Consider the following 27250-nt stretch of genomic DNA (forward strand, 5'->3'; position numbering starts at 1 on the left):
TTTTGCCAACATAAAGGATGAAATAAATCATCATTCTTTGGAGGAGTTCACGAAAATTGCATATCAATGTTTAAGGAGAAACCGCGAAGAACGTCCATTGATGGACGAGATCCTCAAAGCACTTGGAAGTGCCCTTCGATGTCAAGTAAACTACTTCTTTCTCTTGATCAACTTACAAGTTTATGATATTTTGAATTCAAAATTCCTTTTTTCTTTTTTTTTTTTTTTCCATTTATAGAGTTTTAACTTTTTATTCTAATCATAAGTATGAAAAAGATGCAACATAAAGAGGTTTTGGATCTATGAAACGGACTTATTGAAATCTGTTTTACTTAGTGCTCTGATGCAGGTGTCGGCGGTAAACAAACTCGCATTTATGGAATCCTGAATGTAAAAGTACTAAATGGATCGGAGCTTAATATCGAAAATCCTTATGTGATACTCAAACTAGTCACCACAACAGATACATCCATTCATACAACAATGAAAACGGCCATATGCTACCAGAAAGGGGATCCGTGTTGGAATGAAGAATTCACTCTATATGTTGAGGATCCTGATCATCAACTGCTACAAATATGGCTTCATAACAGCTCGTCGATGTATGACCAAGTAATCTATTTGACTTATAATCTTCATAGGGTTCAATTTTGTTTCTTACGAAAAGTTTATATATAATAATAATAATAATAATAATAATAATAATAATAATAATAATAATAATAATAATAATAATAATAATAATAATAATCACACGTAATAATATATATTAGTTAATTGGCCATTTATCAAATGGTCATATTTATGAGTGCTGCCTTAAATGTCATCATCGTAATAACTAGAGTCTTTTCTACAATGGCCAAATGGATAGTTTGAAACTACATAAGTAACTAACGCCCAATGCCGTCTTCCACGGGTTTTGGGTCTCAATACCTCGACGGTGTATGGGGAGGTTAAGATGTAGACAGCCTTACCCCTACCACGACGGTGTAGAAAGGCTGTTTCCAGGTTCTATCTAAAGATAGAAAAGGACCTCCGGCCTTGCAGGTTTGAAACTACATGTATGTTTATAAGAGTTATTGAGTAGTTAAATAAATATGCATGATCGATTTCTTTGTTTTGTAGGGAGGAATCCATGAGCAAGTCGGAGCAAGAAACTGGCAATTTAGAAACTTAACTTCTAAAAGTGCACGGACTCAAGAAGTTAGGTTTCATAAGGTTAAGGATGGCTATGAAGATGAGGGAGACGTACAAGGGAAAATCATGGTGAAAATGATGTACACAGCGTGCCCATATTACACTGCTTTTGAAGATGTATGTCCCCACCAAAAGGCTCCAACCGGGACTCCTCAAGACGGAGGATTGCTTGTCGTTATAATCCATGAAGCTCGAACCCTTTACTCAAATCATCACAGAAATCCCTATGTTTCATTGCTCTTCCAAGGCGAATTAAGGAAAACCGTGGTTTGTTTTTTCTAACTAATTAATTACAAGCATCTTCTTAATTTCCCACAATCTTTTTTAAGTTTCTTTCATTTTGTTTTTCGCAGGCAATAAAGAACACACGTAATCCGAAATGGCATGAGGAGTTCACATTTATCTTGGAACAGCCACCAACGAAAGAAAATATGCATTTCGAAGTCATTAGTACTCCTGGGAAAGGAATAATATTTCGAAAGGTACATTATATATGTTTGGATCCTAAGCTTTCAACACAAAATTTTTGGTCATCTTCAAGGATTTTTTTAGTAACATCACTTATCACTTAATACAGTGAATACCCGATGGATTTAATTTTGAAGGCGTTTTTATATTGATGTTGGTTATAACCTAATTGCAATGAATAGTCAAAAGAAAACTTTTATTAATCTTCCATAATCTAAATTGCAATGATGGTTGTTTATTTACATAGTTGGAAAAATAAAGAAAAAAAGGAACAAACTCAATTTAAAAACAATTATTAAATCAACATTTACTTCTTGTCATATTAATCAAAAAGTAAAATTTTAAGTAGTAAAACACATACTCATCTCAATTACGAGTATAAGGTAATGTAGATAAGTAATTGCATGCATAAAAAAAAAATTCTTTACATTAAAAATTCATTGTTTGATGTTTTATAATTAAAGTATTATTTTTTATTCATGTAATACTGATCTCTCTCTGTATATATATAAATTAATATATTGCTGTAAGTTCAGGAAGAATCGATGGGATGTATTGATATAAATGCTATTGATGTTGTGAAAGAAAGACGGATCACCAAATGTTATGAACTTCAAAATACACTACGTGGTTGTTGGCTTACCGTGGAATTGCAATGGAGGTCGTCTAACTAGATTACAACCAGTAATAACTAACAGTTATTGAAGACAACCACATCTATGCTCATGTTTCTTTAGTAAATGATCACCATGTCATTTTATTTAGTAAAACTGTCAAGTATTTGGATCATGTGTTAAATTGTTTGAAACTTGTTTTACTTTGTGTTTTTTTTTTTAATTTACTTGAGTGACATATTTACTTAAGTATTTGGATCATCGTTATTTCATCATGTTAGGCTCTATTGACAAAACAAGTTGGCTCAACTCAAGTTGAACTCGGGTAATATTACCTATTGATGCTCTTAAAATGATGTATTATGTTCCAAAAGAACAATGACAAATTTTTATTTGACAAGTAGCTAAACAAACATCATTGATTTGTTTCCAGAAAGTGTAGTTGAAATTGTTGTTAACAGATTAAACTCCGTTACAGATAAGAAAATGAGTCTCATTTTATGGGTGGTACGGAGTGAGCTTGTTTTTTTATAGAAAACTTTACATAACATACATGAGGTCAAAAAATTTGTCAGTCTATGCAAGTCGTTCATTAGATATTACAGTATTGGTTGTCATATACAGAGAAGAATATTACAAAATCTAGGCTCAATAGGAACGGGCCATTTTAAATCCTATTAAACAGGGCGCCAATTCAATCTTCCATGACAATCTGATTTTCACTTTTGTCAATTGCCAAAACAGACAATTTACCAAACCTTCATCATAACATGACACGAGCCTTAATGCATTTGTATAATACTCGTAGAAAAGACATAACAAGTATTGTAGGTAATCTCGATTCAAATCACCATTAGGAACTACTATGGGTCTGTACCTCGTTAACTCATGAAGCCTGTTCTGAAATTTCAGACCCTTGTCTCATATTGCAACGCTCAACAATCTTACTGAAATCCTCGAGGCTTAGCTGACCACCAGACATGCACAAGACATCAGCAAAGGTGATTAACTAGAGGTGGCAAGTTTGAACCATTACTTATACTCATATTACAATTGATCTCTAATGGGCCAAAGGTAAATCAAGATTCTAGTAGGCAAAGCATATTTCAAATGCATAAAAACCTCTTAGCATATATTCTAAAAATATATAAATGACATAATTTTTTGGTTATCACATTTGATGCAATAGATAATTGCTTCCATCAACCCAACCTACCCGTTTTGACTGATAACAAAACTACACGTTTCGATCCGGTACCCAGCCCCAACACCTCCATTTTCCCACCTCTTTTAGATGGCATAGATCTGGTTTATACAAGAATTTGGAAGTACAGTGATTCAAACAAATTTTAGATGACGTACAAACCTTTCCATCTACATCACTATCAAAGAACCGGATCATATGATCCATCTCCTCATCATTCCATGTGAAATCATGTGAAGCTGCTACTCTACGCAAGTCCCGTAGATTAATTTCTCCTTTGCCAGTTTCTGCAAAAACAAGTATCCCTCTGATGATCCGTATTGAAGGAAAAGGTTGGCTAAAAGAAATAATGTAAATGCAACTCCAATTTAACTAAAATGTCGAATATATATATATATATATATAATAGGGTAACACTCTGGTGAGAACACTCTTAAAATAAGAACGGTGAGAACACCTTAAAAACATCATTTTGATGCATTAAAAGTCCATAAAACTAACATATTGCATAACTAATTATCATTATTTAAGTGTTTAACAACACATTCATCCGTCAAAATCGAAATAATCATGTTTTTTGTTTTGTGCATCCATCTTGGATGCATATTCATCAAAATGATAGCATCCAACAAAAAACGTGATTTTTTCGATTTTGATGAATCAATGTGTTGTTAAACACTTAAATAATGATAATTAGTTATGCACTATGTCAGTTTTATGGACTTTTAATGCATCAAAATGATGATTTTAAGGTGTTCTCACCGTTCTTATTTTAAAACCTGTTTTTATTTGATTGTCCCCTTATATATATAGGGTAACACTCCGGTGAGAACACTTTTAAAATAAGAACGGTGAGAACACTTAAAAACATCATTTTGATGCATTAAAAGTCCATAAAACTAGCATAGTGCTTAACTAATTATCATTATTTAAGTGTTTAACAACACATTGATCTGTCAAAATCGAAAAAATCACGTTTTTTTTGTGTGCATCCATCTTGGATGCATATTCATTATTTGATAGCCACCCTATATATATATATATATATATGGGAAAGATAATTTGAGACCAACTAAAAAAAGTCCAAAAAAGGACCATTGATTTTCGTAACTTACACACCACCATTATAATCTACTACGATATACAAGACTTTTTTGTAAAAACACTAAGACTTTCCAGCGACGGGCCCACAGAAAAATCATGTGTAAGTTAACTTACACATGATTTTCTGGTGGCCCGTCGCCGGAAAGTCTTAGTGTTTTTACAAAAAATTCTTGTATATCGTAGTAGATGATGATGGTGTACAAAAATCAATGGTCCTAGTTGGTCCTAAAATAAGAGGTGGTCTCAAAATATCTCACCCCTATATATATATATATATAGCAATCCTAGCTAGTGCACCAGCCTCCTTATGGTATATACAAAAAATCTGTTATTGTGACTTGAACTTTTGATCACAATGTACAAGCTTTATCATGTTCCAACAAGTTTAAAAGCTTAGTTAAGGATAACTATACAAATTGTAGAAAATTCTATCCTCTTCTAATGGAAATGGTGGAGAAATAAACAGTTTTGGCTCAGTGAAGGTACCAGTGCCCATCGCTGCTATTCCTCAAGGTCTTTCAAAGGTGATTGCAGAAATTGAGATCTCATTTACACTAACATCAAAATCAGGTGGTGACGATCACAATGTCAAATTTGCAGATCTGTACATCATCAAATGGTCATCTTTGATGATACCACCTATTATTATTGTGATGACCAATCTAATTGCTATAGCAGTTGGCATGAGCAAACAATCTATAGTGCTATACCGTAGTAGAGTCGCCTTTTGGATGGGATTTTATTTTAATTTTTAGTTTTTGCTCTTTTGTATACTTTTGCCCATGAGCCCCTTTGCAAAAGAATACAGCTGAACCAAACCCCAAAAGCTAAAAGAAACCCCACCCAAAAGGCGACTCAAATGAGCCATTTGATGATGTACAGATATGCAAATTCATCATCCTTATCGTCACCGCCTGATATTGATGTTAGAGTAAACGAGATCTCGATAACCACTTTTATAAGACCTTAGAGAACAACACCGAGATGGGCACTATTACATCCAATGAGCCAAAACAGTTCATTTCTGCAGCATTCTTCTAGCTCTAAACCAAGTAAAATAGTTGAAACAATATCAATTCATCTTCAGTCATTTGCACTCGACTCGTGAACTGCTTTCCATAGTCCAATTAGACACCCAACACATTCAAAGTAAGAAATTATTATATATTACAAAATCCAAATTCTACCTATCCCGTGTGCCTTTTGAACTGCTTTTTTAAATTTAAGGTGTGGCAGAACCCGGCCCCTATTGACATTATGCCACTGTAACCTATTACTCAACCCACCCACACAACCGCCCTTTATCCAACTCGTCAAACCTTTTACATCAACTATCTACCAAGTCAAATGTTACAACTTCCATGGGATTTATAAGTAACAAACAGAAAATAAATATGAATGTAGGTCAAAGAAAAGTACCACATTTTTTCTCTTTCGTTTACCAGAATCATCCTTGTGTACAATATGCTTCCTTTCAATATTTCTGACACTTAATGCCTTTGTATCAATAGGCTGAGGAGGGGTGTTGCTCGCTACATCCAAAAAGCCTGGTGAATCTTGCAAAGAAAGAGCAATAGCCTGCATCCATAGGATGGAACAACCCAGTCGAAAGTTTTTAGGTCAACAAGGACCACAAATTCATGCAGCTGATCAGAAATTACCTTCATTAAGGCATCATCATCATCAACAAAACCCAAGTTGCCTGAAAGCTTTAAGACTTTCTTGATTGGTGTTGATTTTATCAGCTTTGGCTGAAAAGAAGATCAAAATAGTAATGAGTGATAATCTTATTTCAGTATTATACATCTTTTTTATGGCAAACTTGACCGTTTTTTAAAATTTGAAAAGATACATCATACTTTGCAAGAAGGAGAAGCATTAAAACGAACTATGGGAGTGTAAAAAACAAAGAAATGAATATATGTTGTTCCTCTCATCGAAACATACCAAAAGTGTAGTGTTCTTTTGCATTTTCAGAAGAAAAAAAATTCGTTTGTTTGCACAAGGATTCATCAGGCATAGATATTTTTAAAAAAAAAACCTTTTATGTTGATAGATTGCAAAAGAAAAAAAATAAAAGACATTAAAACGTTACATCCTGAAAAAACAGATAGCTTTTTTTTTTTGGAAAATTCAACTTTTATTCACAGCCTTCCCCACCATAGTGGGCGGAGCCAAACGTATACAAGAAATTAAAGTTACACCATTCTTCCCACATTAAATTTCTATGCTTTGACTTATTTCTATACCAAAGGAAACCAAGTGATTTGATGTCATGAATAATCTTGTCCGTGTGGATCCCCGCATCAGAAAACCTTTTTATCATTCCGAGCTTTCCACACCAACACGCCATGAAAATAACTCCTTCAAAACCTTGTTCTTGTTCCCCAACCCCACGTGATTATTGATCTCCGCCAAATCTACGATGGAGAAAATAAAGAACCTGCATGCCTTAGTCCACTTACTAATATGATCCCAGATTGTCACACCAACATGACACACACAAAACATATGCTCAACGGTTTCCTGAGCTTCGCCACAAAGGTTGCACACATCGTTGTCAACAAAAACATTCCTTTTAGCAAGAGCCGTCGTTGGGGGGGTATGATCCATCTCAGCCCGCCACACAAAAATGTTACATTTTTAGGTTAAAACCCATTTAGACCATTCAAAAGTGAACCTGTTGCTAAAATCATAACTTTCAAGTAAGAAATCTTTTACTGATCTCACCGAGAATTCCTTGTTACCCCCGTTCCATGTCCACCTGTCATCTCAGTTGACAACCTGTATCATTTCAAGCAACACTTGGAGATCATCAAACTCCATCCTTTCTTCCACCGTACCTGGGTTGCGTCACCAGTTCCCACAACCGAGTATCTTATTGGACGACTCGTTAACACCTCTTTCAGTTCACGACTAGCCACTTTCACCTTGCTTATAAATTTTACAATAGATTTCCATGTACCTGTGATAGCCTGATTTATAGGAATCAATGACCAGCATCTGCTTCCCGCGGGAATGGCTTCTATCACCTTTCTCCATAGACCATTAGGTTCATTTCTATACCTTCAAGTCGACAACAGAGGTGTTCACGTCTCTAAGTCTAGTGATACCAAGACCCCCATTTTTAACAGGTTACGCCAATCTCTCCCAAGCCACCCAATTGATCTTATTGGTATCCGCCGTTCCGCTCCATAAAAACCTCCTTATTATTATTTCTAGTCCATCTATAACTTTGGTTGTTGCTTTAAAGTTTAAACAAAGATAGATAATATGTGGGCAAACTCTCTAAAACCGATTTAATCAAAGTGACCCTTCCCCCTATTGATAAGCATTTGCCTTTTCACCTAGAAACCCTCGTTTCAAATATTTCAAAAATAAATTCCAGCTGGCAACCCTTTTCATATTGGCGCCAATCAGAATCCCGAGATGTATGAAGGGAAGTGTTCCCGCTTTACAATTAACTCTTTCAGCCATGTCACTAATTTCTCCATTTTCAACACCAAACCCGTAAAAACTTGACTTACACATGTTTTATTTTAAGACTCGACTTACACATGTTTATTTTAATATACTCCTATATGAAAACTTATTTGGGAATTCCACTTCCCTCCGATTTTGATTTTTTAAGTCATATACAATCACTTATGAAATGCACATCCAAACACCTCCTAATTAGACTGAACAAGTACCACAAGGCTGTATAAAGTAACACTATACTATCTTAGAGCAGTATAGGTTCATCCTAGTTCTTTACTGGAATACCAATTCAATAGGTGTATAACATCATTTATTGCCTGGTAAAACTTCTGATAAGTAGGTCAAAATTATTCGCTTCTTAATTGCAAAGTTGAAATGGATAATTCAATCCATACATAGCAAAATTTTACCCTTTTACTGAATGTAACATTCTTACAACTTGGTGCAACTGATTGCAACTAACTTAAATTTCATGTTACTGATGAGGGAAAATTGCACACAAAAGGTACTGTACATATCCAGATATTCTATTAAAGGTACAGAACTTTATAATTGTCAATTAAAAGAATTGAACTTCACAACATAAAAACTTCTTTGACCTGTGAGTACCTAGACGGTCAGCCACCACGACAGACAACTCTCTACGTGATTGTTTGACGAATTTTTCGCCTATTAATAACATCAACCATTTTTCAACAAGTATTCCAAAATGGTTTGGGCATATCAACTAAGTCTTACTAACTTGCTCACCTAGGATTCTATATATAAAGTCTAGTTATCTACCAACAATCCTAAATTCCTATCGTAAGAATCCGTACAGCCGAAGCCCGTATTTCTAAATCTTTTGCAGGACCTTAGCTCAGACTACGGTTACATGTATCGCAAACGGGTCAAAGCCTCAAACAATAAAACTACCAAAACTATATGCTACATTTTGTATACATGATCATATTTATATAATAATACATACATTATTCTAAATATCATAAAATTTCTAATAAATATCTCTTAATACCTTAACATGATAATCTTCATCATCGTTGGCTTCTCCCGATTCGCTTGAAGAGCTAAAATCATCATCTTTCGGCTTATAATCCTCATCATCATCTTCTTCATCTTTTTTCAATTTCTTTTTTCCTTTTTTGTTATTTGAAATAAAGAAGAAGTAGAAGCAGCCAGATTATGCAAGCCCAATGCTTTCATTCTTTCTGTGTTTTCTTGTATTCTTTTCATTCTTTGCTTTTCATACTCTGTCATTTTCTCTGGGCTTTCTGATTTATTTGCTTCTGGCATTTTGGGTTTTTTTTATTATCGATTTTAAATTAATTGTGAATTATCTGAGTGGAATGAATTTGTGAATTAGGGTTTGTATAGATGGGAATTAGGATCAGAAGATTGAATTTTGGGGGATTTTTAGTTTAGGGTTTTCCTTTTTCTTTTCCCGGGAAGTTCAACAAATGCGGGAATTTTATTAGATGTTCCGAGGGGTGCTACGTTTAGTCAGAGCAAAAAAAAAATTTTAAAGTTTTTATTTTGCTACCTCAACAATTTATCAATTTTAATTTATAAAAAATAATTTTAACTTATAAAAAAGTCATATACTCCATTGAAAAGGTTTTTATAAAGTTTTTTTCTACTTAAATCAAAAAAGCTTTTGCTTAAAGAGTTAAAAATCCTCAACCTTTACCTTAAAAAAAACCATTCTCTTCAATAATATAAAGCTTTTAAAAGACTCTATTTTGCTTTAAAAAAAAGCTTTTGTTCAACATCCATTGAAGATGCCCTTAAGATAGTCACATGTTTTGGTGATTACGGTAATGATAGTAGTTTACTTATTAATGTAAAAATAATTGATAAAAAAATAGTATTGTTAGTTCAAAGAGAGATATATATTGTAAGAAATTTTATTAAGATTATTATAAGTATATTAAATGAAAATATTCAAATTAATAAATAAATAAAAAAGATAATTTAGGTAAAAAAAAAAACTTTTAAAAAAATAGTATATGTCAAATGATTTATATATTTAGTTAGAATTACATTTACACAATTTGGCATTGTACATAATTTTGAACTCATATTATTGTTCAATTTTACTTAGTTTTCAATTTAAGATGCATTTTCTTTGTAATCAAACTTTTATTATACAATTAATTAAAAGTTTGATAAGTTTAAAGTCAAAAAATTATTTAAATCTTTCATATAAGATAAATCTTTTAACTCAAATGTATATATCGATCTAAAATATCTTCATTATAGTTTATGAACCCTTTGCATATGAAGGTGTGAATGTAATATCTCCTGTGAAACTATAAAAAAAAGTCGGATGCAAATTAATCATTTTATTTTTAATAAATTAGTTTATATTATTAATCTTTTACTTTTTGATATATATCCATTAACCCTTTAAATCAATTTCTTTTATATCAAATTCCTACGACACTCGTCGTCATTCTCACTCATTGTCGTCGTCGTCGTCAGCTGCAAATAATTGTAAATAGTTAGAAGAAAATATCAGATAAAGTAATACTCGTAAAATTTATCCAAAAACGTTAATAAACAAAGGAGGGAGGGGGCCAACCGAATAACGTGACAATAATAATAATCATCAATCACCCCAATAATGCGGCTACAATATCCACTATATCTGACGTGTGAGTTTATCCATCGATTACCCATTTATATTTATTTTCATTAAATTGTTAAATAAATAAATTATACATCTCGTAAATTACTTGGAGGTTACTCATAAAATACCTATATAAAAATAAAAATTAAAAAATTTATATCTATATATATACTTTTTCCATCCATCAATCAATCAAAGTCTATAGACGCAAGCCTATTCATTGTCTTCCAATAATAATAATAATCCTCTAATTTCAACAAGTTTCTGCCTCTCTTTGTTCTATCAACTGTATGTATCCATCTATTTTTCAACTGTATTTGAGTTATATATATATATATATGTATATGTGTGTGTTTGATTCGATTGTTCTTTATATATCTTAGTTCATTACGTGACATGATTTACTACAGAAAGTTATTAGCTTTGTTAGTTTTCTGATGTATTAGACATCAATTACATGTGTATATATATATATATATTATATAAGTAGGTATTACAGTATTATATGCTTTTTTATTATTAGTATGATTATTGTGTTTTTGTTATTGTTATTACAAAGGGTCAATGATATATATTTGTTTTGACTTTTTCTGCTATCAAAGGTTGTTGCTTTTCACTTCCTGTCTTACAAGAAACTTGTTTGGTTTTAAGATGTTATTATTCAGATATTATTCGGGGCTTTTAGGAGATTTTTGACCTTTAAAGCTTTTCCTTTTCAATTTTTTTTTTTTTTTTAATGTGACTGTTATACATAAATTGTTGGAATTGTTGTAGATAATCCGTTTGTTAACAACCCATATGAGGTTTTCTTTGTTTCTTTTTAGAAATTTTTCATGTTTGAGGTACAATTAAGGTTGCCGTTATGAAAACCCATTTTGTTTCTAAGAACAATAATAATCTCCAAAAAAACCGGTAGTGAAAGTAGACTTGAAAAAAGCCTCAGCCTCAGCGCCTTCTATGTTAAAACTAGTATTACTTGTCTTAAGATTAATTTGGGCCTGAATAAAGAGGGTTATATCTGTTGAGTAGAGGATTGAAAGTATTATGATATGTACTTAGTTTGTTTCTATACGTTATTCTTCGTATGTAGCAAGTAGTAGGGGGCGTATATTGTATATGAACAAAGTGTATCTTTACGCGTACTGATGGGAACATACACGGATAACTTGATTTAGGTTTACATATGTATTATGTTAAATGAAGTACTTGTTAAGGGTAAATAGTTCAATAATTGTTGGTTTGTTGCTTTGTTTTCTCTCATAAGAAAAACACACTATTTTGTTAATTCTTTAATGAAAGTTGCAAGTGCATCACCAACTTTATAAGTGTGTCCTGGTTTTCTAAAAAAATGCCTCAAGAAGAGACATATGATTATATATGTAATTTGCGAGTTGAAGAGTACATATGCTTTTTTGAATGAGTTGTTTTGTTGTTTAATGTACAATAATAACTAATCCTTCTTGATCTTCCTTTTGCAGTTCGTGAAAACAAAATGGCCAAAGGTGGATTTAAGCAAGAACATGAATTCTGTAAGCTCATTTGTTTGCATTCTTAGTGATTGTGTAGAATTTCTTGAGTCTTGTAGCGGAAATTGTATATATTTTCCGAACAATTAGTTTGTGTTTTTTATTGCTGTTTTTTCTTCAGCAAAGAGGCATGCGGAGGCTTCAAGGATTAGGGAGAAATACCCTGACAGAATTCCGGTATGTGCTAATTATTTGGCCTTTTGTTGTCCATATTTCACTGGACAATATTTATTTTTGATACTTGATTGATTTGGTGTGATACACAACTGGATATATGCTACTTTTCCCAACTCTAGGACGTAACATCTTTGTTTTTTAATACCATTAGAATTAGAATTGCATCAATAAATGTTTGATGCAACTTAATTGGATTGTTGCCCCTTCAAATTTGTTTAACTAATAGTCGTTTGCATTTTATATTATTAAAATCATAGCATACGACATTTCCATCATATCAATAGCTAGACTTGTTATAATTCTCTGTGATATGAGACATCCATCTACCCCGTAGAAATTGTATATTTCGACTTCAATGTGGTATTTTTATGTGCTGTTGATGTGCTTGACTAATGGTGTGATTACCTTCTATTGAGCGTCTGTAAGGACTGTAAGAAGAGAATTAAGTATGTAGCTTGAAATTTTGTCCGTGTCTTATTAATCTGTTTTACTCAAGGTAATTGTGGAGAAGGCTGAGAAAAGCGACATTCCTAATATCGATAAGAAAAAGTAAGTCCCTCTTTCTTAGGATTAATCCTGCTCTTGATGTGTTTTGTTTTCTTTGTATTAGTGGGAAGCTTGGGTAATGGGTCAAAATGGGTTCCTGTCAAGATGGGTTATGTTGTACATTTTGGATTTCCGGGATGACCCTAAACATTGTGTGTCCAAAGTTTCTTAGTATTCTATTTTGTGTGGCGAATTTCCAAAAATGATCTAATAATGTTTTTGTATAAAATTATATATAGCGAGGTTAACACTAAAATTACGCTTTAGACGTTTTACCGGTTTGACGTCTTGTCCTTCTAACTTCTAAGTCAATGGTATATGTTATCCGTGAAGGAAATATCATAACCCTGATTAAGTTCCATGATCAGCCTAGTGTTTGAAATTCTGTATGTCTAGTATAAACTATGAAGGTTCACTATATGACTATATGGTTTGTTATATGATTACTACAGGTACCTTGTCCCAGCTGATCTTACTGTTGGACAATTTGTCTATGTGATTCGTAAACGGATTAAGCTGAGTGCAGAGAAAGCTATTTTTATTTTTGTGGAAAATGTGCTTCCACCCACAGGTATTTCTACATACAATAGGTGTATTCAATGATAATCTGTTTTGGGTCTCTATTGTGTGAATTTTATTTTCAGTTTTTAGTCGGAAAAAATCCTTTAAACTTATTTTCATTTAGAGATGTCTCTTTTTAAAAGTTATATAGAATTCTTGTAAATTGTGAATTATTCTTATGGGGAGATGATGGCAGAGGTTGTGTTGGGCAACAGATAAAAACCTAAACAAACCTGGTTGGATTGACATGAAACAGTGGTGATAATTTCATATGGTATGATTAATGCATCATGTATGACCAGATATATGGTATATTGTTTCAATTATGAAGTTATGTTTTGCATAAAAGGATCTATTTCCGTATAGGATTTTGTTAACTATAGCCCTTAAGGCTATGGTTGTTAACACACAGAAAAGTGTTGTACATAATATTAGCTGACATTTACCATACTTTTGTGTAATATCCATAGCCCCTATGGATATGGTTAGCAAAATCCTTCCTATTAAGCCAATTTTTATTAATTTTACATGTTAGAGAAAAAAGTATAACTTGAATGAATCGATTCATAAATGGTCTGAAAATGTCTTCTAAACTATGGATGTCGGTGTTTTCATTGTGTATGGGGACTTTTCTTAAAAAAAACTTGGTGACATTTAGTTCAAACTAAAATGTATGAAATTTAGATTTAGATCAACTTTTTTGTGTTGCTAATATGATTGTTGATGTTTATAGGAGCAGTAATGTCTACAATATATGACGAGAAGAAGGATAATGACGGATTTCTATATGTTACCTACAGTGGCGAGAACACATTTGGGTCGGTTCTGTAGTTTCTTGGAAGATTTGTTGGTCATTTCATTATACTAAATAAAATTTATGATTCATATAACTTGTATAGTTGATTGTCCTGTAAATATTTGCTTCTAATCTGTCGAATTTCAACCAAATAATCATAACGCAGCATCCTTCATTATTCGTTGAAAAGTCTTGCATTATCTCAAGACAAACAGCCTACTAAGTTGGGATGACCACAGGATAAGAAAGCCTGGTAGTGAAGTAAGGATAACTACATCTTCCAAAGATTACACTTTTACGTACTTGTTATTTTCTATGTACAAATGCACAATGATTAAACAGTTACCCCAATTGTTAGAAGACAAAGTTGACACATGAGTTAAGGGGACACTAGAATGATATGAAAACAGTAACTGGTTCTCATTGTTTTGAAAGGAATCGAGTTGGCTCAATTGGATTAGGATAGGGGCCAAGTTAGAAAATTTTAACTTTTAGATTAAAATCAAAACTTGAACTCTGAGCCTTCTTTATCTGACCTAGTGATAATACTTTAGATCATGGATGGTAAACGAACAAAACATCTGCGAAGGGGTTGGAAAATTGCTTAGTGGGAAGTTCATGTATGTTTATCCGTTTAATAAGTGAATGAACACGAATAATATTTCTGGTACATTTCGTTAAACGAACAACACAAGCATATGTTTTGTTGGTTTATAAATGTTCGTGAACGTTGGTTAAATTGTTCGTCACTGTATACGTTTGTTTGTTTGTTTATATATTCTTGTATGGTGATATATACATATCTATTAGCTAATATGATAAAGTTGAAATATTGACGAATATTACCAGTGAAAAGGAACATTATTTATATATTCAGCATTCTATGCTTTTAAAGGGACATAATGAAAGAGATGTTTTCTTAGCATACGAATATCCATTCATTTAATACTCATGCTCGTTTAAGCTAATGTTTGTGTAAGTGTTTGTGTTTGCTCATTTGTTCCACTAAACTTAAGCGAACGAACATCAATAAGCTTCGTTCATGTTTGTTCGGTTTATTTACAACCCTTCTTAGATTATCTGGAGTGAAAGCCATGATGGAGGTCAAAGTGATTGATGCCCAATTGCCCATATCCAGCTTAGCGAACTCAAAGAACTAAAATAGGAATACCGGTGATATATAATATCCAAGAAGAATTATAAAAACTAAAACACAAAACATAAAGAGGATTGCTTTAATTAAGATAAACGTACCATCGCCAAATGGTTAGTGACAAAGAGGATTGCTTTTTCGTCTCGAGATCGTGTTTTAAGCTAAGCTTATTTGTGGGTGACAAGTGACAGTAGGTATATAATTTCCACATATGTGAGTCTGGATAAGTTTCTAGTGCCCTCCACTGAAGACTTGCTAGAATAGCTTGCGTGGAGAGCTGTATTGACTGTTTCTTCAAATCATTCGATGATAGAGATTTCTTATCAAGGGTTTAAGTTGAGTATCTATTCGACAAGGGGCTCTCTAGCATGGATCAAGTTAAGATAACGTATGAAACCTCCAGATATTTGCAACTAATTCTCATCTTTTGGCGAGCAGAGCGTTTGGCAAGCTATTGCAGGAGTTTTTTCTTGGAATCCAAGAGATGACAGTATGTCTATCGGGCGTAAAAAACGTAACAAGGTGAACAGACTCTAACCATCGAAATTTAATTGAAAAATTCTTCATTTCTCAAACTTTCCAAAAAAACAAAACAAAAAACTTTGATCAAAGATAAAATTCCTAGTCCTGATCAAATACAATAATCAGACCTATAATAATTACAAGAGCAAAATCTATTATTCTATGATTTCATCCTCTTTTCAATCCTATATATAAATCCTTGTACTCATATTATCAAAAAAGTCAGACTGTTAGAAATAAGAATTGGATCAGATCAAATCATCATTTCCATATTAAGAAGATTATGACTTTGGCAGCAAGATAGACGACTTTGGCAGCAAGATAGATCAACTTCCCCACCATAGCTATTTTTACTCCCCACAACACAATGGTCAGGGGGAGGAACAATGTGACACATTGAGTTGGCTTAGTTATAATTCCGAAGGTAGTAAAAATACCGTGGTTGACTCTCAAGATTAGTCACAGTCCTCTTAGTCTGAAGAACAGTCCTCTCAGTCTCAAAATTCCAGTGCCACCGAAAACTCTGAAGAACAGTCCCCTCAGTCTCAAAATTCCAGTGCCACCGAAAATACTGTTCCAAACCTAATATCTGAGGTAAGTAATTCTTCACTGAGTAGTTCTTTTGATGTTTCAAATGAAAGTGTACTAGATCCCACGAATGAGAGTATGCAGGAAAGTGGAGAACAGGTTGAACAGAATGCTGTAGAAGTTGAACAGAATACTATAGAAGCTCCAGAAAAGTATGTTCTGCCACCCAGGTCAACTCGAGGAATACCCGCAAAACGGTACTCTCCAGAAAAATTCTCCAGAAGCTCTAAATATCCAATGGCCAACATGGTGAAAGGAAATCTATCTAAAGAAGCAAAAGCATTCACAACAAAATTATATTCAGAAAAGATTCCATCAAGTGTAGAGCAAGCTTTGAAAGTCACAAGGTGGAAGGATGCTATGAATATGGAAATGGATGCACTGATTAAAAATGAAACTTGGGATAAATGTGTTTTGCCACAAGGAAAGGAGCCAGTAGGATGCATGTGGATCTATACAATTAAGTATAGACCGGATGGTGAAATTGAGAGATATAAAGCTCGATTAGTTGCCAAAGGATACACTCAAACGTATGGAGTTGATTATTCGGAAACCTTCTCTCCGGTTGCAAAGCTGGATACAGTGAGAGTATTGTTCTCTATAGCAGCAAATAAAGGTTGGCCTCTTCATTAGTTTGATGTAAAAAATGCTTTTTTACATGGAGAACTAAAAGAGGAAGTATATATGGAACCCCCACCTGGTTTTTCTCACAATTTCAAAGATACAGAAGTATGCAAATTGAAGAAATCTCTTTATGGGTTAAAGCAATCTCCTAGAGCATGGTTTGGCAGATTCACATTAGCTATGAAAAAATATGGGTATAAGCAAAGTAATTCTGATGATACTCTGTTTCTTAATCATAAAGGGGGTTTGATAACATGTCTGATAATCTATGTTGATGATATGATTATCACCGGAAATGATGAAATGGAGATCAAGAAGCTAGAAGAAAGTTTATGTGCAGAATTTGAAATGAAGGATTTGGGAAATCTTAAGTACTTCCTCGGGATTGAAGTGTTGAGATCACAACAAGGAATTTTTATTTGTCAGAAAAAGTATATACTTGATTTTTTGGCAGAAACAAGGATGATTGATTGTAAACCAGCAGATACACCCATGGTTATTAATCAGAAGTTGTTCATGAAATTAGATGGTAAACTTGCTGATAAAAACAGGTATCAACGAATGGTGGGGAAGTTGATCTATCTTGCTCATACTCGTCCAGATATAGCATATGCTGTTGGAGTAGTGAGTCAGTTCATGCACCAACCTCAAGAAGAACACATGGATGCAGTATTAAGAATTATCAGATACCTCAAAGGCACCACTGGTCATGGAGTTTTGTTTAAAGCAAATGGTCATTTTGATATTCAGATATATACAGATGTTGATTGGGCTGGAGACAAAGGAAATAGGAGATCAACATCAGGGTATTACTCTATTGTAGGAGGAAATCTTGTCACATGGAAGAGTAAAAAGCAAAAAGTTGTTTCTTTGTCAAGTGCTGAAGCTGAGTTTCGGGGTATATCTAAAGGCTTAGTAGAAGCATTATGGTTGAAGAAGCTTGTGACGGAATTGGGATTCGCTTCGAGAAAAAGTATTCAGATCATGAGTGATAACGAAGCATCTATTCAAATCTCAGAAAATCCAGTTCAGCATGATAGAACCAAGCATGTAGAGGTTGATCGTCATTTCATTAAAGAAAAACTTGAAGACGGGGTTATCAAATTACCATTCGTCAAGTCTGAAGATCAGCTTGCAAATATCCTAACCAAAGCTATGGGAACGGTTATGTTTCACAAATGTCTAAGCAAGTTGAATTTTGGTGATCCTAAATCATCATTTCCATATTAAGAAGATTATGACTTTGGCAGCAAGATAGAAATCAAGACTTGATTTTATTTCTTTTTTTTTAGACGTGAAAGTATATGTACAAATACGGGCTCAATTTGTATTGTTTTATCATCACAATATAATATAAATCAATTTTTCTCTTTATTAACACAGACAACCTGTATCCGTGATGGATTTCACTTTTCTTGTGTTTATAGTATTTACATTTTTTTAATTATTAAATATCAGTGTCATCTATTACGAATTATTGTGCGATTACATCATCAGTGTGTCTAGCTCATTTGAAATTGACTTAGAATTCTTTTCCATCTATTAATTTAGTCCTTGAATCGATAGCACGAAGTTTGATTCGCCAAAAAGATGAAGAAAAAAAGTTAGAGCCCACGTACACAAAGAAGAAGAACACGTTTTATTAGAGATCGAAGCGGAACCAATGATCAACTTATGCATGACTGAGTTATCGATGGTTCCCGGGTGGTTAGATCAAAACGAACTTATCTAGTTTGAAAATCAGTTAATTCAAGTCACGACAATATATTTATGACATTTTTCGAACGGTCAGTCGGGATAAAACATCAGAAAAATCTTACTCTATAATAGTAAAGCTTTGCACGTACCTTAAACATCTTCAGCTAAGATATCTATAATATCCTTTATAAAATCATAAATCACTCAACTTTAAAATAACTATATCACTCTGATCCCTTTTACATTAATCACTTTTACATTAATACTCACACCACTACAACCATTACCGCTGTCACAACCACCCGTTGTTGCCGTTCCATACCAACGCATCGCACAAACATGTGTCTAGTTTCTTATTTGATCACCCGCATTCTTCCGGTTACCATTTTTTTTCCCTCCCAACTCCCCATTCATTCCCTTAGCTTGAATTGATATTTACCAATACCCATTAATATATACACACTAACGATTTATATATATAAATTATATGTTAACTAATTTAGTATATTTCTAGAAAAAATATTATGTGGCATGTTCATAGTTTTTGTTAAAAAAATTTTAATTTATTTATTATGTCATATATAGTTATCTTTACATTTTAAAATTTTTTTTGATTAATATACCCGGGTTGAACCCGGGTTTATTAGCTAGTATAATATAAATATAAATGGTATATTTATCAATATATTAATGATTTTATATTAAAATTTTACAAACTATATATAGTTGTTGATTTAATTTTTCTTTTTTTGAAAGGTGAAATTTGTTGGAAACTTTGTGTCGCTATTCAACACCGGGAGGTCTAACATACGTTGTCTTAACCGGGTCCGCTCTAGAGAGCTCTCTCGAAGTAGAAATGTCTATTTTAAATACCCGATGTAGGGAAAACCTCCTATTAATCCGCCTGAAGATACGACAATTCATAGGAGTAACTCGGCCTGCACCCCCAAACTTGAACTTGAGTAAGTCAAGCCCTCATATAGGGACTTAATTCCTATGTCCTCCCAAAGGCTTGAACACAGAGGAGATGACCTTTTAAATATTGACCTAAAATCCCAACCAAAATTTTAAGTTTGCAACACTTTTAGATAACGAGGACGAGTTTAATTTCACACTCAATTTCGAAACTTACATATCTATCAAGATAATGTATTCACGGCTAGGGATCTTTTCAGACCCTATAAAATGACCAAAAGTGACTCATTGCAAATTGATTCGAAAGTGATCGAAAATGAATCTTCAAAAACCAATATTCATTGCATTTTTATTATCAAACATAATAATAACCAAAGTATATGCCGAATGCACTTGTGAACCACAAGAAATCCCCGGTGACAAAAACAAAGCTCTCAAGTACAAACTTATTGCTCTTGCTTCCATTCTCGTCTCCGGTGGCATTGGCGTTTCCATACCTTTCGCGGGCAAAATTATCCCAGCCTTACGCCCCGAGAAAGATGGTTTCTTTGTAGTGAAAGCATTTGCAGCCGGTGTGATATTAGCTACCGCTTTTATTCATATACTTCCACAAGCTTTTGCAAGTTTGACATCTCCTTGTTTAAAAGAACATCCATGGGGGGATTTCCCTTTCACGGGGCTTGTTGCAATGATGGCCACGATTGCAACATTGTTGTTTGAGACTTCTTCGGCTGCGTACCAAGTTAGGGCGGCTGCGACAAAAGTAGTTGGAAACGGCGGAGATGAAGAAATGAATGATGGTGTTGTGGTTGAGAGCCATGGCCATGTTCATGTGTCCATGTTCGGCGTCGATGATCCTGAAGTTCGTCGTTATCGGATTGTTTCTCAGGTATACTCACTTATTACAACAACTTAGTCATTTGTTTTTTTAACAACCTAAATACTATTAATTATCAAATCTCTCAAAGTTGTCAAAAAACAAGCAATAGTAGTACATCATAAAGTCAGGACTACAAGCCAATATGTCTACGATAAATATATATGGATCTTCTTATTCCTAATAGAAATCCGTAAGAACTAAACCAAAACAATCAAATGAAAAACTTCTATATATACTAGAGCTACAATCCTCACAAAAATACCATGTTTTAAAAGCTATCACCACCAAACTTAATAAATTAAATAATCGTCTCAAATGAAGATTGGACATGTAAAGCTTTTATCCAATGCCCACGTACGTGCATTGTTCCACTTATGCAGCCAATCCGAAATTGAGACCCGAAAATCATTATAAAACTCACAAATCCCAAATAGATGGAGAGCATCTTCCAATCCGGACATACAAATAAATAGTAGTAAATTTCAAATGGTGAAATTATATTATGTTAAATATTCATAATTATAAATTTATAGAAATTATTTATTGTCACCATGTAATCATTCGAGAATAGAAAGTGAATGCAATTTCAATTTCATGTAGTCAAATCTTGACAAAGACAAGTGTATAAAATATATCTTGTAGTTATATGTAAAGATGATGTTTCATCGGACATAAGTTATATGCGGTATGCATTATGGGTACCAACATGGGACCAGATGTTCTTATCCATTTATTTTTTTTCTTATAAATTATTTACATCAACAGATTGATGTGTAACAAATTTAAAAGTTCCGTATTACAGTGATAAATGTGTACAAATTAATCTTATATTTGTACATGAAATCAAGTTTTTGTTATCGATTTCCTTGTAAAAAGTCTACACATTTTGTAGGTTTTTTTTTCCCCTAATTTTAAATGTGAAAATTTTAAATTTATTCATATTTATTGATGTACCCAACTTATAAGCAATATTTATCACTCTAAATATTTACAAAATTTTACGTTTTATGATAGGATAGATTAAAATGTGTACATGCAAATGCTAGATACTTAAATTCATTATACTTTTACACCACATATATTTAGTTACGCATCAGATATGCAACATATATAATTAAGTTAAACTTCACAAATGATAACTCTTAACATAATGTTCTATAATTTATAAACGCTTACAATTACTTGTTAATAAGAATCAAAATGCCTTAAGAAAAACGTTATTTCCTTTTTTGTTATTTTGTTTGTTAACTAACTTTGTCCGACTAATTTCGTTCATTCATATAACAAATATCTATATATGTCGAAGCGACAAAATTAATAATTTGAAGGTGCCATTCAATGATAAACAAGAGCATGTTTTTTTATTCGATGAATATTTGTCTTCGGTACTCGAAATTGATAACAACCAGAAAGTCATCATGATTCACTTGGAGAGACCCACACCTTGGATTGATCGATAGAATCATTTATATATTAAATTAGTCACGTACACTTCTCATTTATGATCAAGATAACAGATTTCGTATTTAATGATCAAAATAATATAGAGACGGATAAATCGATGAATGTTTGTTAGTTAAATTGTATACCATTAGATACCTCTAAAATGTATGCGGTAGAAAATTTGTGGGGAACCATTAGACACCTCTAAAATGTATGTGGTTTAACCAGAGGTGGAGACAGGAATTTAAGTTGAGGGAGGCTCGATCGCCAACGTTTGCATTACCGATTTGGATGTCGAATCGATTTTCTTAATGATCCACTGGTCTAACCGGCTGAAACGAATTAAAACTATATAAAATTGCAAATAATAGAAAGGATTATGTTTCTACTTTCTAAATAAATATTGCAAACCATTTTAAATTAAACATAAAATATGTTGATAAACAAATTATATACCTTACATTACCGAAAACAAAATAAGAGTATATAATAGTTAAAAAGCTAATACGAGAATAAATAAATAAAAAGCCTATCAATGATACCGATCATTTCAATTATGCTAAGTATATTACACCACTTCCAAAAGCTTTTCTCACTCCCTATTAAATACTTTCCCTTTCCCAATAAAGACCATCTTTGACATAACAACCAGTCAACCACTACACCATCCTTGTCAAAAACAACCAGAGCTCTTCTTCGTTACAAAGCCGACAATCTACTTCATGATTTCCAATCAACTTCTAGGTCTACCCGATCCAATATCTCCAATCTATTTCAAGATCTCTAGCGATTTACTTCTAGATCGATCTTTAATTGAGTGAAGGGTTGCAATGGAAAGCTGGCTAGTTGGCGGGCTGGGGGCTAAGCACCCCCAGCCACCCTTCTATCTCCGCCACTGGGTTTAATCACATACAAAAAATGAAGGCATACACAATTACACGTATGTGTAAAATATTACTCGTATTAAGCAGTATAATTTGCAGGTTTAAAATAATTGACTAAATAACATTTCTTAAAAAATAAATAATTATATAGTATTTTCATTCCGGTAACAAATTAATGTCGGTATTGATATTAGAATCAATTGAAAGGACAACAATACTAGTGTACTACACTACTAATTGTTCACAAATTCATAAAAAAAAAAAAAATTTGATTCACAGATCACAATGTGAAGTCCTGATCAAATTGTATCTTATACCACCACAAATAATATTACATTTTTATTCATAATTTTAGTTAATTGAACAAATTATAAAAAATTTTCATGTTTTCATGTATGTAAAACTATAATTAATAACTAAAAGTGCTAGAAAAATTTATTTACACTAACATATGTGACATTTTATAAATTCACAATTTTTGTTGTAAACTTTCATATTTGGTTTGTCACAGTTATTTTGTCTACACATCTTTCTTAGTTAGGTATTATTTGGAAATGTCTTAATTAAGAAATCATCACTTAATCTTAATGGACTTAATTGACTTAATTGATTAAGTCAATCAAATATGTTTGTTTATTGACTTAATAAACAAAAAAAACAACTATATTGACTTAATACATACAGACATTATATCTACATTCAGTCACTTAATTGATAAATAAACAAACAAGCCCTTAGTGTGGACTAAAGTAGTATAAATTATATATGATAATTCACACTTAAAATTGTAGATATATATTTAAAACTTCATACTTTTTAGTGTAAATAAATGTTTACATAGTTTTAATTTAATATACTTATACACACACAAAAGCGTGACAAATTTTCATAATTTATTTACGCTAACTAAAAGTGTAAATAATTATAATATTATTTATAATATATGCACGCGTTTAAGTTTGTTTTTTTTACCCTAAATGTTATTTCCACTCTTCTCAATATTATTTTTTTGGACAGGAATTCTATAGTTTAAACCATTCATAATTTTTATCTACCATATAAATTGTTTACTATTGTTAGAAACTTGAAACTTACAAGTGGACAATAATTATGGGACATGGAAAGTACGACAATAAACTGCTTAATTAGATATATTTTATCTTAATTCAAAAAAAGAGGAAGAAGTTAACTCTGAATTATTTTCATGCGTTTAATATTAGGTGTTAGAACTTGGAATTATCGTTCATTCAGTGATTATAGGATTGTCTTTGGGTGCTTCTAAAACCCCGAAAACCATAAAACCACTTCTTGCTGCGTTGTCCTTCCATCAATTCTTTGAAGGGCTTGGCCTTGGTGGAAGCATTTTTCAGGTACCTTTTGTATTTATTTATTTATTTTTTTTTTTTTGAGAAAGTTCATGTATTTATAAATTTGTCGTTATTGTTATACAAGGAAAATAACAAAATTAATTGATTTCCAGCTAGTTTCTAATTTTCAACCTTATTAAGTTACAACAAACCCAATGACATATTTTCAAAATATTGTATGTTTGTTTTGTTTTTGCCTTTCAAAAAAGTTATAAGTTTGTTTATAATTGGGTCAATTTTTTTTATTTTTTTTTAGGTTCAAATTATCAAAAAATCCTAACTTATAAAATTTTATTATGTAGGTTTTGATTTGAAATTGTTCAATTAGTCGACAAGTCTAACTTAAATATTAAGTGGGTTGGGTTTGAGTTAAGCTGTTCAACACGCTATGAATCTACCAACAAGTTAACTTGTAAACTTGTCAACCTAAATTTGACATGATTACAACCTTTATTAGTTGCTATATATAGTTTTTCGGGTAGGGATAAAAGTTAGAGAGACTTTGACCCTTAAATTTTGAGGGAATACTCACCGTAAGTTTTTCTATCTTCATTAGGTGGATTGATATAGTTACTCACATCATATCAATATCTTTTTGTCTCCATTCGTCATGTCAATGGATTTGGGACAAAATGTGGCATTCCTATATGTTTTTTCAACACATGCTAAAAATAATTGTGATTTGCTTATATGATGAAAAAATTTAATTAAACACATAAGAGAGAACAATGATTTACAAATTAATGAAGGAAACCTAAATGATATTATGGTGCGATTATTGTAGGCAAAAATCAAGCCGGTGACTGTTATATTGATGGGAGCTTCTTTTGCCCTAACAACTCCAAGTGGGATTGTTATTGGAATATTGGTAAGCAACACGTATAATGAAAACACTTCGAAAGCTCTAATGGTACAAGGTGTACTAAATGCTGCTTCAGCCGGAATATTGATTTATATGGCACTTGTCGATCTTCTTTCACCTGATTTTAAGAATCCGAGGATGCAAAACAACAAGATCCTCCTCCTTAGTTCCAATATTTCTCTTTTTCTTGGTGTTGGTCTTATGTCTCTCTTAGCTTTATGGGCTTGATGCCGTCTACACATGTAGAGTAAAAGTGTGTATCATAAAAAATACACGTAATATATATTTAAAATGCATTTTTTATTAGTACAAGACAGGCATAGAAATCAAACTGATTAATAAAATCTAAGAAACAAAACTACAATATTTAACACAATAACTAAAATATAGTAACTGGGTAATACATGGTGTTTGATGATTTCCTAAAAGATCTTTAAACTTTGATGTACATTAGATTTAAAACTAAATTCATGTCGCTAACTAACGGCATTGGGTTATCAAACACACCAACGTTCTTAAAGTATATGTTTTATTTGTTGGTAGAATATCTAAATATATATGGATGTAATTGGTCGTATAAAAATTTAAAAGTTTAATTTGTAATTATTAAAAAGATAACAAATTTATAAGACTCTGCCTCAAATCCTATATATTATAGTCCTAGAAGGTCATGGGCCCCTAAAAATGACGCCAATAATTATTTGTTATGGTGTTTGTTTTGTGTCTATGTAAGTGTGTATGTGTGCGTGTGGATGGTGTTTTTTGAAAATAATGAAGAGATAACGGGTAGGGGTTGCTTTTTAATGACGTTTTGCATTGTCGGATGACGTTGAATAATCTGTTCGGTGACATATAAGCGACTTTTCCGGGTCGTGGAAAGAATATTCAGATCCAGCTCAAGAGTCGACTTAGATTATGAGACTACCAGGAATTGAGCATTCATGGAATGCCCCACCCTCACTCTTATTAAGCCACATGGCATCCAATCATACGGAGGGGCATTCCCCCATTCCCTTAGAGTGAGGGAATGCCCCTAAAAGGTATTCCTTTTATAAAGAAATGGGATACAAACAAAAACAAATGCATGTTAACAATATATGAAATTGAACGCGTTACATACTAGACGGGGAACACATTTTAAGGGTGTGGAACGCCCCCCGGGACCGATGACGAGCGTTCCGGGGTGTTCCCATGATTATAACGCCCATTTAAAGGGCTATTCAGTTCAATTTGGGGAGTTGGACACTAGGGAATGTCCCTCTTCCACTCCTTGCATGACATGTGCCCATGTGGCATATGCTAATCATAAGGGGCATTCCCCCATTCCTTTGAGGTGGAAGAATGCCCCTAAAGCATTCTTTTTTTTTTTCTAAAATAAATGTTATATATATTATTTATATTATATATATATTATAAAATAAAGTGTATACTTCTTAAATAGAAGTTAATTTCATTAAAACTAGTTAATAAAAATTAAAACTAAATATACAATAAAAAATGTAAACTAAAAGAACTAAATAAAAAGTAAAAAAACTAAAAGTAGATAATAAAACATGCTAAAAACTAGACGTCATCATATTCGTATTCGGCGTGATTTTTTGTTTCATTTCCTCAAAAACAATTCATTCACTCGGTGGGAGATGAGACAAGTCCTTCGCCAAGAAATGCATATCTTGGGTTTGTTGTTTTTGTTTCTTGAGTTGAAAATTTTGGAGTTCGATCCCTTGGCGTTGCTTGCCCACTTCTTGCAAATTTCGCATATCCACCGCTATGTTATACGCCTCGTCATCCACCACCTGGCCCATACACCGTGATGACCCTGCCCGTGCGGCTTTTTTAGCCGTGTTTCTCCCCACCGGACGTCTCAACCTAGACGGTTGAGGCTCTTGTTCCTCCTCCTCCGTATCATTAAGGTCGAATGCAACCCTCGCATCCAACCCGACACTTTCTTGACCCGAGTTTGGGTGTTCCAGGGGAAGTCCTGGGCGTTCTGAGCGAAATAATCGAGAGAA

General features: G+C 32.8%; 4 protein-coding genes across 6 annotated transcripts; 3 read left to right on the top strand and 1 right to left on the bottom strand.

Moving 5' to 3' along the window:
• The first annotated feature begins 80 nt into the window (after positions 1 to 80).
• On the top strand, positions 81 to 2450 carry LOC122595058 (synaptotagmin-1-like). The gene is made up of 5 exons (XM_043767346.1): positions 81 to 145; positions 337 to 612; positions 1126 to 1464; positions 1551 to 1679; positions 2202 to 2450. Exons 1-5 carry the CDS (start codon positions 101 to 103, stop codon positions 2337 to 2339), a joined length of 927 nt encoding a protein of 308 aa, XP_043623281.1. The 5' UTR covers positions 81 to 100; the 3' UTR covers positions 2340 to 2450.
• Positions 2451 to 2846: 396 nt separating this feature from the next.
• On the bottom strand, positions 2847 to 9547 carry LOC122595060 (centrin-1-like). 3 transcript variants are annotated; one of them, XM_043767352.1, is made up of 6 exons: positions 9083 to 9547; positions 6249 to 6338; positions 6030 to 6165; positions 3646 to 3770; positions 3157 to 3246; positions 2847 to 3037 (listed from the first exon to the last, which is right to left on the bottom strand). In XM_043767352.1, exons 2-5 carry the CDS (start codon positions 6252 to 6254, stop codon positions 3166 to 3168), a joined length of 348 nt encoding a protein of 115 aa, XP_043623287.1. In that variant the 5' UTR covers positions 6255 to 6338; positions 9083 to 9547; the 3' UTR covers positions 2847 to 3037; positions 3157 to 3165. The 3 variants fall into 3 exon arrangements, 2 of the variants coding, with proteins under 2 accessions (XP_043623287.1, XP_043623286.1); XR_006323186.1 differs by having other exon boundaries at positions 2847 to 3246; positions 6007 to 6165; XM_043767351.1 differs by having other exon boundaries at positions 2847 to 3246.
• Positions 9548 to 10857: 1310 nt separating this feature from the next.
• LOC122595858 (autophagy-related protein 8f-like) lies at positions 10858 to 14491 on the top strand. Its single transcript, XM_043768321.1, has 6 exons — positions 10858 to 10984; positions 12175 to 12225; positions 12344 to 12399; positions 12896 to 12948; positions 13398 to 13516; positions 14240 to 14491. The coding sequence occupies exons 2-6, from the start codon at positions 12189 to 12191 to the stop codon at positions 14335 to 14337; spliced, it is 363 nt and encodes a 120-aa protein (XP_043624256.1). The 5' UTR covers positions 10858 to 10984; positions 12175 to 12188; the 3' UTR covers positions 14338 to 14491.
• Positions 14492 to 20118: 5627 nt separating this feature from the next.
• LOC122595884 (zinc transporter 5-like) lies at positions 20119 to 25505 on the top strand. Its single transcript, XM_043768356.1, has 3 exons — positions 20119 to 20691; positions 24230 to 24379; positions 25161 to 25505. The coding sequence occupies exons 1-3, from the start codon at positions 20119 to 20121 to the stop codon at positions 25464 to 25466; spliced, it is 1029 nt and encodes a 342-aa protein (XP_043624291.1). The 3' UTR covers positions 25467 to 25505.
• Positions 25506 to 27250: the final 1745 nt, after the last annotated feature.

Source organism: Erigeron canadensis, chromosome 4 (genome assembly GCF_010389155.1).
Source record: "Erigeron canadensis isolate Cc75 chromosome 4, C_canadensis_v1, whole genome shotgun sequence".
NCBI classification, from domain to species: domain Eukaryota; kingdom Viridiplantae; phylum Streptophyta; class Magnoliopsida; order Asterales; family Asteraceae; genus Erigeron; species Erigeron canadensis.